General features: G+C 36.5%; 1 protein-coding gene across 2 annotated transcripts in view; it reads right to left on the bottom strand.

The window, feature by feature from the left end:
• Positions 1-1,405: 1,405 nt before the first annotated feature.
• Positions 1,406-15,699, bottom strand: part of BRIP1 (BRCA1 interacting DNA helicase 1) — a 200,644-nt gene continuing 186,350 nt past the window's right edge. The window contains exons 16-19 of one of the 2 annotated variants that reach the window (XM_072136444.1): positions 7,914-8,026; positions 5,714-5,793; positions 4,237-4,575; positions 1,406-3,219 (exon numbers count right to left, since the gene is read on the bottom strand). In XM_072136444.1, the coding sequence (XP_071992545.1) occupies positions 2,459-3,219; positions 4,237-4,575; positions 5,714-5,793; positions 7,914-8,026 (1,293 nt within the window). In that variant the 3' untranslated portion in view covers positions 1,406-2,458. The remainder of the gene's footprint in view (positions 3,220-4,236; positions 4,576-5,713; positions 5,794-7,913; positions 8,027-15,699) is intronic. The other variant, XM_072136443.1, reaches the window with a different exon arrangement.

Genomic DNA, 15,699 nt, shown 5'->3' on the forward strand with positions numbered 1-15,699 from the left:
TTGGGCACATTTTATATACGAGAGATGGGAACAGGGGGGCTACAGAAAAGGAAGGGGTCACTTTAAAAGGGGGCTACAGAAAAGGAAGCATTACAGATCGGGGGCCACAGGAAATGGCACATTATGTGGGTCGGGGTTAGATATGGGGTATTTGCTGGGCATGCAATTTTTTGGAACACAATCTGGAAAACAAATTTGGGTACAACCGGTCCCTGAATACAAAAAGGTTGGGGACCTCTGCCCTAGAGGGTCTGAAATAATAGTAAAAAAAATGAATTTAAAAAATACCAATTTAAAAAAAAAAATAAAGATACAAGTTTACATCACCCCCTTTCCGTAGAATACATACAAAAATAAACAGTAAAAATCATGAACATGTAAGGTACCACCACGTATTCTAATAAAATACAAAAGAGATTATTCCAGACCGTGAACATGGTTACAGAAAAAAGCGCCCAAATGTCTGAATCGACACTTTTTCACCATTTTTTCATCGACGAATATTTGAATAAATAATTTTTATATATATATGGGTCTCAAATTGATATGTATCCCACAAAAAATGACGCCTTACATAGGACCTAAAAATTTGACCAAATAACAAATATTTTTTGCGGGATTGAAATTTTTAAAAATCTACTAAAACCTATATAAACTTGGTATTTTTGTGATTGTACCCACCCAAAGAATGAAGGGGAAGTGTCATTTGGAGAGCAGAATGAATGGCATAAAAACAGAGCCCACAAGAAAATGCTGAAAATGTGTTTTTTTCTGCATGGAATATTAAATGGCTCCACTAAAAAGTGTCATTTGTCCTGCAGATAACAAGCCCATATACATCTCTGCTAATGTAAAAATAAAAAAGTTATTGCTTTTGGAGTGGGGAGTGAAAAACAGAAATGCAAAAATGAAAAAGGGCGGAGTTCTGTAAGGGGTAAGCTCCTATAGAACACTGAATAGCCGGCTGTTCACCCTTATATTGTGAGGTGGATGCATTTCAATATCTGAGCATACTTACATGATGAATAAAGGTTCTATAGAAGCTTTTTTCTGTGGCGAATGTTGCCCTTACATTATTTTCTTATTTGTCTGCTGCTGCACATCTATTGAGTGTGAGTTTTAAGAGTCTTCACCTGTTGGAGTATCCTTATATGTTTTTAGGCAGCCTACTTGGGATTATGGGTGTCATGCTATGGGTTCTGGAGGATCCTCGTATTAGTGATCTGTGCCTGCACCCCTAGGTTTTTAAGTCTAAGGAACTGACAGAGAAGTACTATAACTACTGTAAGCTTGGGATTTGACTTTTATTTACTGTTATCATACCTATCCTACAACAGGTACCTTACTATTCTGTTACTATGTTCTGTTAATATTAATAATTGCACTCACATGTTTGATATGTTTTTAATGAAAATTAATTCAGATTATGAAACTATAATATAGCATAAATCACAGAAATTAAAAAGACTGCAATAATTATTTTATTTTAGAATTATTTTCTTTTTATAAAAAATAGCATACTTGTCAGCATTCCACTGTATTGTACATATCTACAGAGGTGAAGTGACTGTGATTGCAATAAGTTGCTGTAACACAACCATCGAAAAAATGCAGTATAGTTTTGCTGTAATCATAATGGCAATGATTACTTGTGCTGCTATCATCACAAAAAGAGAGAATGCAATGCTGTTGCAACTTGCAACAATGTGAACTTTGGCTGATGTAAACATAAATTCTGTCAGTATACAAGGATTACGAAATTAGAACACACAATAAGAAAAAAGACCCTTGTCTATATAAAGTATTTTACACACTTAAAAAAAAAAAGAGATGATTGTTCAGTTTTTCATCAGCTGCTTTCTCTTCTATTTTATTACTGCCATTGTTAAGATGAGGTGAATGCCCAAACATTAGGTCCACTATATGTCCATGGGGAACTGCAAATGTGTCTTTGAGATGGCATTGTTAGGTATTCTATAAATCCATATCTAATGGCAGCATAGGATGATGATGACACAGATTGAACTAAATACTACACATAAAAGCTGCATGGATTCCGTTGGTTTAAATGGCCAAAATTGACAATCAGCTCTATGACCACCTTAGGTCCAGCTTTATTCTGCCTCACAGGGACTAACCGCTCTCCCTGTCCTCATGCTGAAATACGGTTTGTGGGAGAGTGGGAAGCAGGACTCACAGAGTTTATCTATATATACTGAGAGTAATACAAGGACAACACAGCCACAAGCTCCGGGCCGTCCTCCTAAACAAGACACATGGCACATCTGAAAGATTCCCCTTAATTTACATCACATTTCATTTCCAAATAATGGAACTTTCCAGTGCTGGTTCTATTCAGGATTGCCCCGACATGACATTTACCTGCCTCTAACGAAGTAACATTACAGTCCCACCCCTTCTTTGGCCCCCCAAAAATGTACACTGCATTCACTGAAAATTAATCTAAAATTTTGTTCTTTGACCTGGAAAGTCTGTTCTTCCTTTTCTTCTCTCCCGGTACATTAATGAAAAACTCAGCACTGCCCTGCGTCCTGCCAGAAGAACATTCAGCAATTGACATAATCTCTTGGTTTACTAGTGTGTTAACATTATAGGTGTTTAAGTCATTTTCTGACGTTCTTGCTTTGCCATCGGTGTTGTTGTCCTGGCTATGTGCTATACAACCATCATCAGATGGAAACACCAAGTTGCCTTGGACTTTTCGATCAGGACTGTGCTTCTGAACATCATTGTCAAAGAGTTCAGGAGTAAAATGAATGGTGACATCCTCATCCTCTTCTTGATTTATCTCAGTAACTGAACTTTCAGTATTTTCTAACACTGCATTGGCATCATCTGTGTTGTCACGAAACAGTGGAATGACATTATTAATATTCTCAACACATTCTCCATTACTATTAGCAGAAGGTCTCTCCAAAGCCACTTTGTTAGACAGGGCTGAACATCTTCCATTAGATGCTCCACAGTCATTGGTAATCTCAAGACAAGGGTTCTGGTAGGAGCTTCTCCTTGAAGAGGAGGGAAGAGGAGTTGAGGTGAGTGGACTACTGATGAAGAAAGAATAGAAAGACGACTTCTGTTTTGAGAGGTTTAATTTTTCCTTTTCAGATTTCGCCGTCACTTGCTTAGATGGGAATTTTTTCGCTCTTCTAGAATTAGTATTTTTAGATCTTTGAGCTCTAAAAACATCAAAATCACCTAATGAAAAGACAAAATTAGAACATTACTGGTCATAAGCACCATACAAAAGTATGTAGATAAATCTTCAATGGCGTAGACAAATAGATGTGTCAGTAAACTGACAGCACTTGGTCTCTTCAAGTACATGACTTTTTAAGGCGACTATGATCAAAGCTTTTGTGAAGCTGCAAGCAAACTTCAATACTACGCAAAAAAGCAAAAACAAGCAAACAAAAAGTTTCATTGAAAACACACCTTCAAACCGAAAAGCAATGGATAAGAAGTTCTAGAAATAATTTATGCATTTTAAAAGCAGCTGAAATGAAAGGGATTTGTAAAATAATTTACAATAGATACATATTTTATGGAACTGGAAACCATTCACTTAGGCACTGTTCACATCCAAGTTTGATTTTCTGTAATTTTCATTATAGAAGAATGTAATGGAGATGTAGTTTCTGTCATTTAACAAAAACATTATGGTAGCTGCTGTGCAATTTTATACCATATGAATAATGGAGGTGCATAACGGAAGTGCCCAATGCTAGTGTGTGCTTAGCCTAACATATGTAACATGTAATTTTCATGTTGCACACTTCACAAATATATGTAACGTACAGTATAGTTCGTCTCCCTTTAGTAGGAGACACTAACCTCAATTATGACCTTAAAAGCCCTACATCCACAGAACCATGATTTCCACATTTTACACTGTCAAAGATAGGCAAATGCAATTTGGAATAAATGGTGCTGTACTCAAAGGGTGCATTCACACTGTGCTGTTGTACCACACTTGTTTTTGATGTAACGGAAACCCACATCCTAAATACCACATATGTTTTTACTATGAACTGCAGAAATAGCACAGCTAGCTAAATATCTAGTGAAAGAGCATACTTTATTTCTGCAGCAATGTTTTCAGTCTTGTGTCAGAAACTGCAGCACATCTGCATCATGAGAATTCTCCTTATATGTGTACTATAGACCAGCTGCTCCAGCACTATTTGCTATGGACTAGATGGTCTTGATACAAACCTTTATTTTTGCTATTTGTATCCTCATCTGTTCCTGAATGGTCAGAATCAGAAGTAACTGTGATTACAGGAGGCAGTGTGGAACGGAGAGGTGTAGAAAGGATCACTTCTGTAGGCTGTAAAACACTCTCAGATGGATGAACAGAGATCTCCAGCAATGAGGAGCTAATAGTGCTATCCTTGGTGGAGACAGAAGGCTCTGACGGATAGGTGTCTTCAACCACCACAGCTGACTCCTGGGTCTGCTCTTGCTGATGTTTAGAAAATGCTACTAAAGACTCCAGGGCATTGCTGAAAGTAGAATGATGCTGGACCAGCTGCCGCACCCACTTAGACAGTCCTGTAAAACGGATTACAAAAAAAGTGGGTTTTAAAAAATTTTTTTTCATAATTTCAGGATTTGATTTTCACATTAACATCACAGCAATCAGTTGACGATATGTACTCAAAACAATTTCAGTTTTAGTCACCAGGTGCAGTTAAAAAGATGATGATTTTCATTTTTCCATGTTCATAATTATTTGTATCACTAGGAGTTTCACCAGTTTGAATCATGTTAAGCTGCTGTGCATTAGCAAACTATACATCCTCAGTCATAGGGCATATTTCTGTTTTTCACAAAAATTGCAAGTCTAGCATGAAATTACATTAAAATTGTGTTATAAAATAGAATGGAATCTGAGCTCCCCCTACTGGCTGAACACAACAAGTGCAACAACTCCATTTTAAGGGCTTTTATTGTTTCCATTTCATTACTTGTCCACTTGCAATAATTTTTGGCTGTGCTGGTGTAGGATTTAGGGATTTGCACAGCAGTGCTGCCTTAATAAATTAGACTTCTAAATTGTTTAGTTGAGAAACTTAAAACAAAACCAATTACCCCAAGCAACATGTTCCACACAATACAGTGTTCTCCCTGTGGCCACTACTGCCTGCGAAGTCAATTAAGTCAGAGTCTTTATAGAATAAGAGAAATATGAAATAGCAGCGTCTGCACTTCATCATCTCAAAATCCCAAGGTTTAATGGGAAAGTAACAAATTAAATAATTTACATTTCACACCTGTCTGGCCTATATTCTATCTAAAGTTCAAGAGGTTTATGAAAGTTTCAATAAAAGACTCCATGGTTCTAATTTACAATTATGTGTATGACTATATTTACTTTAACATTAGAAACTGGAGTGAGACAGAGAAACCCAATTTTCAAGCAGTGACTTTGCAAATGTTCCATATGGCCATGATGCCCCTTCCCAGTGATATAAGTAGATAAGATAATGTCTATACATATATAGACATAGATGTTGTTGTCAATGAAAATGGATCTGCATGAAGTTGGAGTTTGGTCCGTCAGACTACAACTACACCAGAGCCATGAATGTCAGTCATGGGACTAGGCAATTGGAGTGTCTTTACAACATGTTATGTAAAAATTTCGTGCCATATTACAAACTAAGTGACGCTGTAATTTTTCACTTACCAGTTATATACTTTGGGTTGCTCCTGAAGCGGTCATCGACCAAAATAAGCGCGCCCCAATCATTTTTATGCCTAATACACCTAAAAGAATTATAATACGTAAAAGTTACTGACAGCTACCAGGTAAGGGATAGAAACTAAACCCACAATGAATGAAGAGCAAGGTAAAGCAGCATGAAAACAGCCGAGCTGTTTAGAATAAACATTTTGTTAACACCTGAACTATATACAAGCAGGTTACATACAAGATAGGGTCCGGAGGTTTGTTCTTAAGTTGAATTTGTATGTAAGTCGAAACTGTATATTTTATACTTGTAGTTCCAGACAAAAACAAAAATTGGCTCCAGTAACAATTGGAGTTTAAACATTTTTTGCTGTAATGGAACCAAGGATTATCAATAAAGCTTCATTAGACTCCTTACAGCTGATTATTGAAATCTGCGACTATAGTAAAGCTTCCAGAGAGCTTCATCAGAGGTCAGAGGGGTCTGTCTGTAACTATGGGTTGTCTGTAAGTCGGGTGTCCTTAAGTAGGGAACCACCTGAAGTGCTAAAAAAATTCCAAATCTGGATTAAATAAAAGGTCCTGAGTTTTTGGATCGACCTATAACAAAAAATTCTTGATCTGGAATTTTGTGAGTTTGATAAAGAAGATTAAAATATTAATACCATTGCTAATTTTGGGAGGGTCCATCAGTTCAAAATAATGATCTATTATTTATTTCTGGATTATCAAATGTCCTATTTAAGGGATTTTCCACATTCTAATGACCTTCATTAACCTCGAACTTTCTGCTTTACAGAAAACTAAAGTTTACTTTGTCGTTTGCTTTTTCTGCATGTCAGAACATTTTGAGATTTTCAGGAAAGTGGCAGATTCGAGCCTTTTCTGCTTCTTTTGCCATAAATCTTTGTAGGCATTTTCCTCCCAAAATGTGACCACTTTCTGTCACTGTCAGCCTATATCATATTTTGGTGAAGGATCTCTTCAAGTAAAAGGTCACTTGTCTTTTGTGACTTTCTTTTCCTGTGCATGGCCTTTCAATGACGTTCCATTGAGTGGAAGGTGAAAAAGGTTGAGCTGCTATTTTTTCCTTCTTTCTAATTTTGCAGACTTCAGAAGGTATTGCTTTGTGTTTGTGTTACCTGAGCTTCTCAAGGCCAGACGGCACACAATGAGAAATCCAATATGCTATTTGCTATAGTTCAGCGCAACACATTTAATCGATACTTGTGGGGGAAACTGAAGTAGAAACTCAGACGCTATATATGAATATACAAACAGAATGAATGAATTATGAATTATTTACTGGTATTAGTTATTCTGGATATACCTTCTACCACATGGAAGGTCGGCTTTACTGCTTTAACCTGCTGCAGTCACATTTCCCCTTTTTTCAGCACAATTTTGCAAGTATCCAGAAAATAAAGAAACTGCACAAATACCAAGAGACTGAACTGAAATTTTTCTGTACTTATTATTTTTGCATTGTATTATCCTGTAAAAGCACACCAGTCAATGCATCATTTTTATCTGAACAATACATAATCCATAAGTGATGATAACTGATGATGTACATAATAAACCTGGCAAGCATCAGCTTGAAGCAACACAAAAAAAGACTCTTATGATGATTAGTAATATCACATTTTTCTCACAAGTTGTGGTGTGCAATATCTTATAGCTGGTATACAAATAGAAAAGGGTTTGTAAATTAAAATTTCTCATAATAAAAACAGTAATAATAATCTGAAAGTCAGATAATAAAAACTGCAGAAGCAGAATTTAAATAATATGAACATTTCTTTAACAACAATTTGTTTCTTTACAGAAGTTGCCATGTAGTTATTTAAAGAACTGATTCAAAGTATTGAATATCAATATCTCATATAATTCTAACGGGTGATATATATCTTTTAAGAATTATGAGGCAAACCAGCAACACATTCTGTAAAGTAAAAAACTTACTCTAAAAAGAGTATTATACTTAACTACATCATATATAAAAAAGAAAATGCCGTACTTTCACACTTACTAGAAATACTGACATTTCAGCTAATACGTATATAAACTATGTATCTGATTTTAATCTAAAATATTAAAGATCGATAGCTAGATAGATTGATGTATATATCTATATTGGTGTTTAAGGCATTTCCAAGTATGAATAGCTGTAGAAAGTCAATGTTGCAGAACTTACCGCCCCAAGGCTTGATTTAAGGCTCGGTAAGCTTGGATCTCATACCACTGGCTGCCAGGCAAAAGTCCTCTAGTTTTCGAATGTTGATCATTGTATTTCCGTTTCAGTTCAACCTACAATAAATAAAACAAACCAAAAATGAAACCTCTGTAACAAAGATATGTCCCAGTCTAGACGTAGAATGAGGGAAATGCTTGATTTGCAAATACACAGTTTGGGTATATCCACCACTTCTGTAATATAATTAGTACTTTGTATTACCTAACATACACATAACACAATGGGTTAAATGACCAAAAGAAACTTCACACAAAATCCCAAATGGGCTGCTTGTATATATTGGCATGTTTCCTGGCTGCAAGGAATGTAATATTAATAAAATTGTATGGCTGTTACTCATATTATTTGGAATAGCTAAGCAGACTTAACAGCACAGTAATGTACTTCTATTAGCACTCAGAAGATCTGAGAAAAAGATTTTTTTTTTCTTTTTATTTTAACCATTCAGTCTTATATGCTGACACTCTGTTTTACTTTTGTAGCATGTCACTTCACCAACTAAACTTGTCACATATAAAATTGATATTTCTTTTATCTACTCTGTGACAGATGTTATTGTGAAACGCATGCTCATGGTCCCCAAGCATCTTTAGCAAGGGCTGTACTAGAATTTTCTTTAAGACATGGCATAGAAGAATTAGTGTGAGCAGACTAAAAGTTATATGTAGTAACTATAAGTTACATGTAGAAAAAAATACAAATGCAATAAAATGAGTTTCAACTGATTGGATCCAAACTGCTTTTAACCCAGTTTTATATATCAGATATACGAAAACAAAGTCAGAAAAATGCATAAAACACTGAGGAAGATTTGTGTGCCTGGCATAGGCTAGAGGCAAGTATGGTATAAGTGAATGAAGTGGAAGGCTTTTCTCAAGTATACAAGAAGTAAGAGAAAATGCAGCTAGAGAAATTAAAGGTATATTCTCATTTCAGGAAATTAATGTAATTGTTTGCACTATAAAAAATTATAATTTTTTCCAATATACTTTCTGTATCAATTCCACATGGTTTTCTAGATCTCTGCTTGCTGTCATTCTATATAAAGCTTCTATGTTTAATTCCAATGGACAGAAATCTGACCATGGTCACACAGGTGCGCGGCTCGTTAGTATCATAGACAGTAATCAGAGCTGTGTGATATAACGAGTTGCACACCTGTGTGAACACGGTTAGACTTCTGTCCATTGGAATTAAACAATGAGGCTTTTATAGACAGACAGCAAGCAGAGATCTAGAAAACTGTGAGGAATTTATACAGGGAGTACACCGGAAAATTGTATACATTTTCATTATACAAACAATAACATTAATTAACTGAAATGGGAACAGCCATTTAACTAGTTAGTTTTCAGATAATTATGATTAAATAATGCTAGTATAATTGTATATAAATATAATACCAGTTGGTAATGCACTGATGTATTCGTTTTCCAGAATATCAATGCTAGGACTAAAATAAAATTTAAGACTTAGAATCTAGCTTTATCAATTATTTTATCAAACTCTTAAATACAATATTGAAAAGCAAATTTACTCTAGACCATTGGGAAGAGTGTTACTAAAAATAATATACTTTTGTATGTTTCAATCCATTTCTATTTAAAAAAAAAAAAAAAAAGTAAATACCGTACTGAGAGAAAACGCTGTGTAAATTTCATAACCTACACCATTTATTTTGTGTAAAATGACCATGTGCAGGCTCTTAGGATAAGAATTTGATGTCATTTCACTTATTTCGGGACATAACGACCATCAATAAAATCACCCATGAATCTATTAATGAAAATAAAACTTTGCACATAGTAAATTACACCATTGTAGTTCATGATTCTATACCTTTAAAGCACAGCAGCGATAAGAAATCGTCTCTCTGATGGACAAGCAATAAATGTACCTTGGTGGGCAGGTATGAACTGGCTCTAAAACGCCAGGATGCCCCATTTCCACTAGCATCAAAGCCAACAGTGCTCTTGGCATGGTAACGAGTTTTGACAAACATCACAAATCCCTGATTGTAAAAGTTTGAAATCTGCAAACAGAGTTTTATGGGCTTTTGAGCGAAAAGCTGCAGTGGAAAGCTTTCTCCATGTTTTTTTTTCTTGTGGATTGCTCTTTTGTACAGTGTTAACCTTTTTAAACTGACAGCTGAAGGGACACGCTTCAGGAAAAATACAGAAGACTTCTAACTATTTGTGACAGGTAATTTTCAACATGGGTTGGGGTACAAAATTTTATTTTCTGTACCTATGCCCTTTCAAACAAACTGTCAAATTTACAAATTCAAACTTTCAGGCCAGACAGTAAATTGAATTTGATTCTGAAGATTTAATAGTTGCCTCAGTCACATAAAGTGCATGTGGCAGAATGGCGCATATTCTCTTAAAGTGAAAGGTGTGGTAATCAAAACCCTTGGAGATGTCCCAGAAGCTGAAACATGACAAAATATAATATTCTGTACTTATGTCAAGACATAGGAATGAATGCCCACACACAGTTATGTAAATACTTAATCAAGATACAATATAGAAGAATAGATAAGTAGGTCCATTTGTGGTGGATCAAAGGACAATGCAGCTGCCTCATGCAAATTTATAAGACAGCAGATATGTGAACACTATCTAGAAGAATGAGCATCTGTTGCCTATTGCAAATAATTAAAGCACAAATTTTTTAGTAGTACTATATGAAATGAAAGTCTATTTACTACAGACAGCTTCATTACATTTGCAAACCATCACATACAGATGCTGTTGTTAACTGATGATAGATGACTATTACGTACCTCCCACCGCCATCGGTCTCTTTTCCAATCTCAAAGGCTCTCACGGCCCAGAGGTGAGCATAAATTATATTATAGTGGAGCCTGATGGAGCACCACAGGCAAATTTGCATATCTTATACACTTATTTTTTTACAGAAATGCGGCCATGTAAAGATATAATAAATTAAGCTTGGGGACACACGGGGATGGAACGGGGGAAAGGGGTACGTGATAGTCATCTACCATCAGGTAGCTTTCAAAATTTTAGACTGACATATACAAACTAGTCATGTGATGGACATGTCCAATGTCAGCTTGATGTCATCTAGACCATGCATGGTTTAGCACAATGACTGCATGACTAGAAGAAAGCTTCTCCCCACCACTGTGACTAATTCAGCTTCATTTGCATATGCTGTTGCACTTGCCAAGGCTTTTTTAAGGTGTAAAACCCACTTTAATTTACATGGACTTTGTACAGTACTTTACAGTATCACATAAAAGCCCAAGACTTTCTTGATGTAATTCAGATGCTTATGCAGATGTTTGCCATGGCATGACTATAGTATATTAATAAAATGTAAATTTTTTGTGGAATAAATCTAAATCCTTGTTTATGGAGACCTAGAGCCTCTTTATGAGCATAAATTAATAGAAGACACGGTCTTATTTTCAGGGAAACATTAGGTGAATCTTTAGCTCACGAGACACTCAAAAGAAAGACCTCTTTTGACATTTACTACATAATTGCATTTCCTGTGTTTTGTCAATTTGGGGTAATATTTTTTGATGACTCTTTGCGGTGCTACATTAACTGTACCCCTCAAGCCAAGGGGAGAAAAGAGGACCGACTAACAAGGTGCATATGAAACAGAAAAATCTTTATTGGTAACATTTTACACTTAAAAACACAGTAAAATCATGAGTGGTGGAATACAAAAAGAGAGAGGGGCAAACCAATCTGGACAGAATGGAGTGGAGTATAAGTAACAGAGGACCATAGTATACCCTGTTATGGTTGAAAAAAAACAGATTGGTTTGCCCCTCTCTCTTTTTGTATTCCACCACTCATGATTTTACTGTGTTTTTAAGTGTATAATGTTACCAATAAAGATTTTTCTGTTTCATATGCACCTTGTTAGTCGGTCCTCTTTTCTCCCCTTGGCTTGAGGGGTACAGTTGTTTTCAATATTGGCTATTAAGGACTTACACGACTAAGTGTGTCATTAGATAGGGTTACTGTACAGAGAGTCCTATATTCGGCCCCGGTATATATTTAGGGACGATTTTTATCTCCCCAAAAAACCCTATTACCTGTATCCATCTTTCTACTTTTTTCGTGGAGCTACATTATTACATTAAGAAATATTTGAGTGCATTTCCAAGTGGGTGTTACCAGTTAAGGGCATATCCCTAAATATTGTGAAGATGTCCAATCAACACTAACATTGAACGCTCCCAACTGGTAACACCCACTAAATGGTTCACTACTCAACAAGGGAACTACACAAACATATTGTAGCAGCAGAAAATCAACAAAGCGGCATTTTTAATAAGACCTACTTATGAGAAGTTATGTTTTACCCCCAAAAGCATGGAAATTAATAATTAAAAAAAAGTCTCCAAAAGCTATGTGACACCTTTAAGTTTATTAAGATGTTTATATCACCATAAGTCTGTTCAGATAATGTATACACTTGTTTGAAGACAATACCATTACTATAAAACTTACAAGGCAGGTGTCTGTATCTACTATGTAGAGACCTACCTGTCCTTTTTACTGTGTGCTTATTACTATTTTATGATACACTACAATTTATTCTTATCCAATGACATTGATACATTTCGAGCATCTCCATCCTGAAATAAGTATTTCATGTGATTGAGATAACTGAACAAGAATTACAGCTCTACCAAGAACTTTCTTTCTTCTAATTGATGATATCTCATTTTGTTGTATTGAAGAAGCTTGTTGGTCAAACTGTTAGAATTTATACAATACTCAGTGTTGGAACATGTCTCCTTGTATCTCCAGACCTCCCAAGTAAAATCTAGAAGAAAAGTAGACCCTATCCTAAAAACCAGTTGCCAGGTCAACTACAATTGAAGGGGGAGGCTCCCCTTTGTGTGGAAAAATCTGTTTACATAGTTAACTATAAGAAGACATTTACACATAGCACAGAGAACATCAATTTAAAAGTAATACATTTTCAGAGACTGTGATCATAAGTGACTACAGGCAGTCCCCGGGTTACATACAAGATAGGGTCTGGAGGTTTGTTCTTAAGTTGAATTTGTATGTAAGTCGAAACTGTATATTTTATAATGGAAGTTTTAGACAATTTTTTTTCTTTTGCCCCAGTGACAATTGGAGTTTCAAAATTTTTGGTGTAATTGGACCAAGAATTATCAATAAAGCTTCATTACAGACATCTTACAGCTGATCATTGCAGTCTGGGACTATAGTAAAGCATCCAGAGAGCTTCACCAGAGGTCACATGGGGCAGAGGGGTCTGTCTGTAACTATGGGTTGTCTGTAAGTCGGGTGTCCTTAAGTAGGGGACCGCCTGTATAGACAATGACAACTTTCAACTTCCATTAAACTTACCACACACTGCAAGAATAAACCCTCCTGTCTGTATCATATATGCAGCAAAGTCTGTAAACCCCTATTGGCAAAGGTTTACAAAGACGGCTAATTATTGCTGAGTGACAAGACAAATAAAGGTCAGCAAATTTCAACTTTTCTGCTTAAATAAGCAAAGAGGATGTTACATTGTGCAAATATCATGTTTTGGCATGATAGGCCACTGTGGATAGCTGTGGGTTAAACATTCATTAGAGCCCTGGCAAAGGTATATTAGAAAAAAAAGAAGCCTCCCGTCAGTTTAATGCCATCAGAATCCATTTCATTGTATAACTTCACATTAGCAGGCATCAAATAAACGCGCAATTCAAAATGACAGGTTACATATGTGAAAAAGCCACTCTCCCCTGCTAGCAAATATCCTCAATGTGCAGCAAACCACAGGCAAGGGATTAGTTAAAATGTCAGAAGACAGCCTTTTACCTGATCATCCTTAAAAATATACTCTTAGCTATCAGGCATGCTTTACAGACAAAGGGCTGCAGCAAGCAAGCAGCAGACGGCCTGTGGCAAGCTGTGCCATCTTGTAGCTGTCAAACAGATTTAGACTTTGATCTGTCTAGAAAGTCGTGAATACACTGTCTTCCTATTAGTCTGTGTCTACCAAATTATACCTGTTAGCCATGATGTGCTTTACGCATAATTACGCTAATGCTGCCCACCTTTACACATTTCTACACATAGATTCCAAACCATAGTACTATATCCCAGTATATAGGTTTTATTAATGGCTATTCACATGTAGTTTTATCCTGTCACTTTAGTATACATCATATGCCACTCAAATAAGCACCACAATTTCATTTATGATTGCCAGCTCGTCACATACAAACTAAAAACAACGACCAACAGGGGGAAGTAAAAATATGGATCAATCTTACCCTCTGTTGTCAATAGTAATCGATAATCTGCTGCTGTGTAGGAAAAAATCCCCCAGAAATCCCTAGGGTCTATACCTGTACCCCAATTAGCTTGACTCCCGCCCTTACAAGGGCAGTACCATGATAGATACATTCCCTTGCAAAATTACCCTAGTAATCCCTAACAGAGTGCAAATACACCACAACCTGTATACAGGGTGTAGTTTCACTCTGTTGAGAGCACTGTGGGAGTGCAGACTAAGCAACAGAAATGGAATGGTAAACTGCTCAAAATCTTAGTACATAAAAAACTACCATCATGATAAATCAGTGACACTTACTCATAGATCCAGGCACCGTCAGTGTTATAATCTTCTTTTATTTGTTATCCATGGATACCTTACTTCTAAAATCAACTTGAAGGGCACTTGGGGTGTTACCAAAGCCTCTAAGTGCTGTAGATTTACAGGCAGTTACAATGAGCAGAACATGTCTTAAGTGCAGGGGGAGGGGAGATATGCTCTGCTCAGTCTAACAGCCTGTGAAGCTACAGAACTTAGGAGCGTTGGACCCGCCTTCCACACACACACACACACACACACACACACACACACTGCCCTTCTGCCTCATTAAAAACATTATTAAAGTTTATTTTAGAAGGAAGGAAGCCATGGATCCATCACTGTATGTGTAAATTTATACACACACAAACAATATACTGCAGAATGGAGAAAGCAAAACAGATACCGTCTCCCCCCTTCGTAGCATACTTTCGGAATATAAGAGGTTCCTTACAATAAGCCCTGATGGTCCCACATACACACAAAAGGACAGCACTGTAATAATACACTTAGATCTGCTGCATCCATTCAAACACACAGCTCTACTACATCCATTCACACACAAAGCTCTGCTTCATACATCCTTTAATGCACATACTGCTCTGCTACATCCATCTATTAACACACACAGTTCTGCTTCATTGATCCATTACCACCATACACAGCTCTGCTACATCGATCCATTAACACACACAGCTACATCCATTCATGAACACATAGCTCGGCTACATCTAACCATGAACACACACAGCATTGCTTCATCCATCCATTAACACACACACTGCTTTGCTTCACCAATCCATTAACACACACACAGCACTTCTTCTTCAATCCATTAACACACACACAGCACAGCTTTACCCATCCATTAACACTCAGTTCAACTACATTGACCATTAATATACACAGCTCTGCTACATCCATCCATTAACACTCAGTTCTACTACACTGCTCCATTTACACAAACAACTGTGCTACACCCAACCATTAAGTCACACACAGCTCTGCAACATACGTCCTCCCTGAGGACCAGGGAGCATGACTGGAGGAGACAGTGACTTTAATTGTTGCAGCTGACGCCCACATGACTTGCTGGAGCTTTCTGGCAGAGAGC

Source organism: Engystomops pustulosus, chromosome 2, assembly GCF_040894005.1.
Source record: "Engystomops pustulosus chromosome 2, aEngPut4.maternal, whole genome shotgun sequence".
NCBI classification, from domain to species: Eukaryota; Metazoa; Chordata; class Amphibia; order Anura; family Leptodactylidae; genus Engystomops; species Engystomops pustulosus.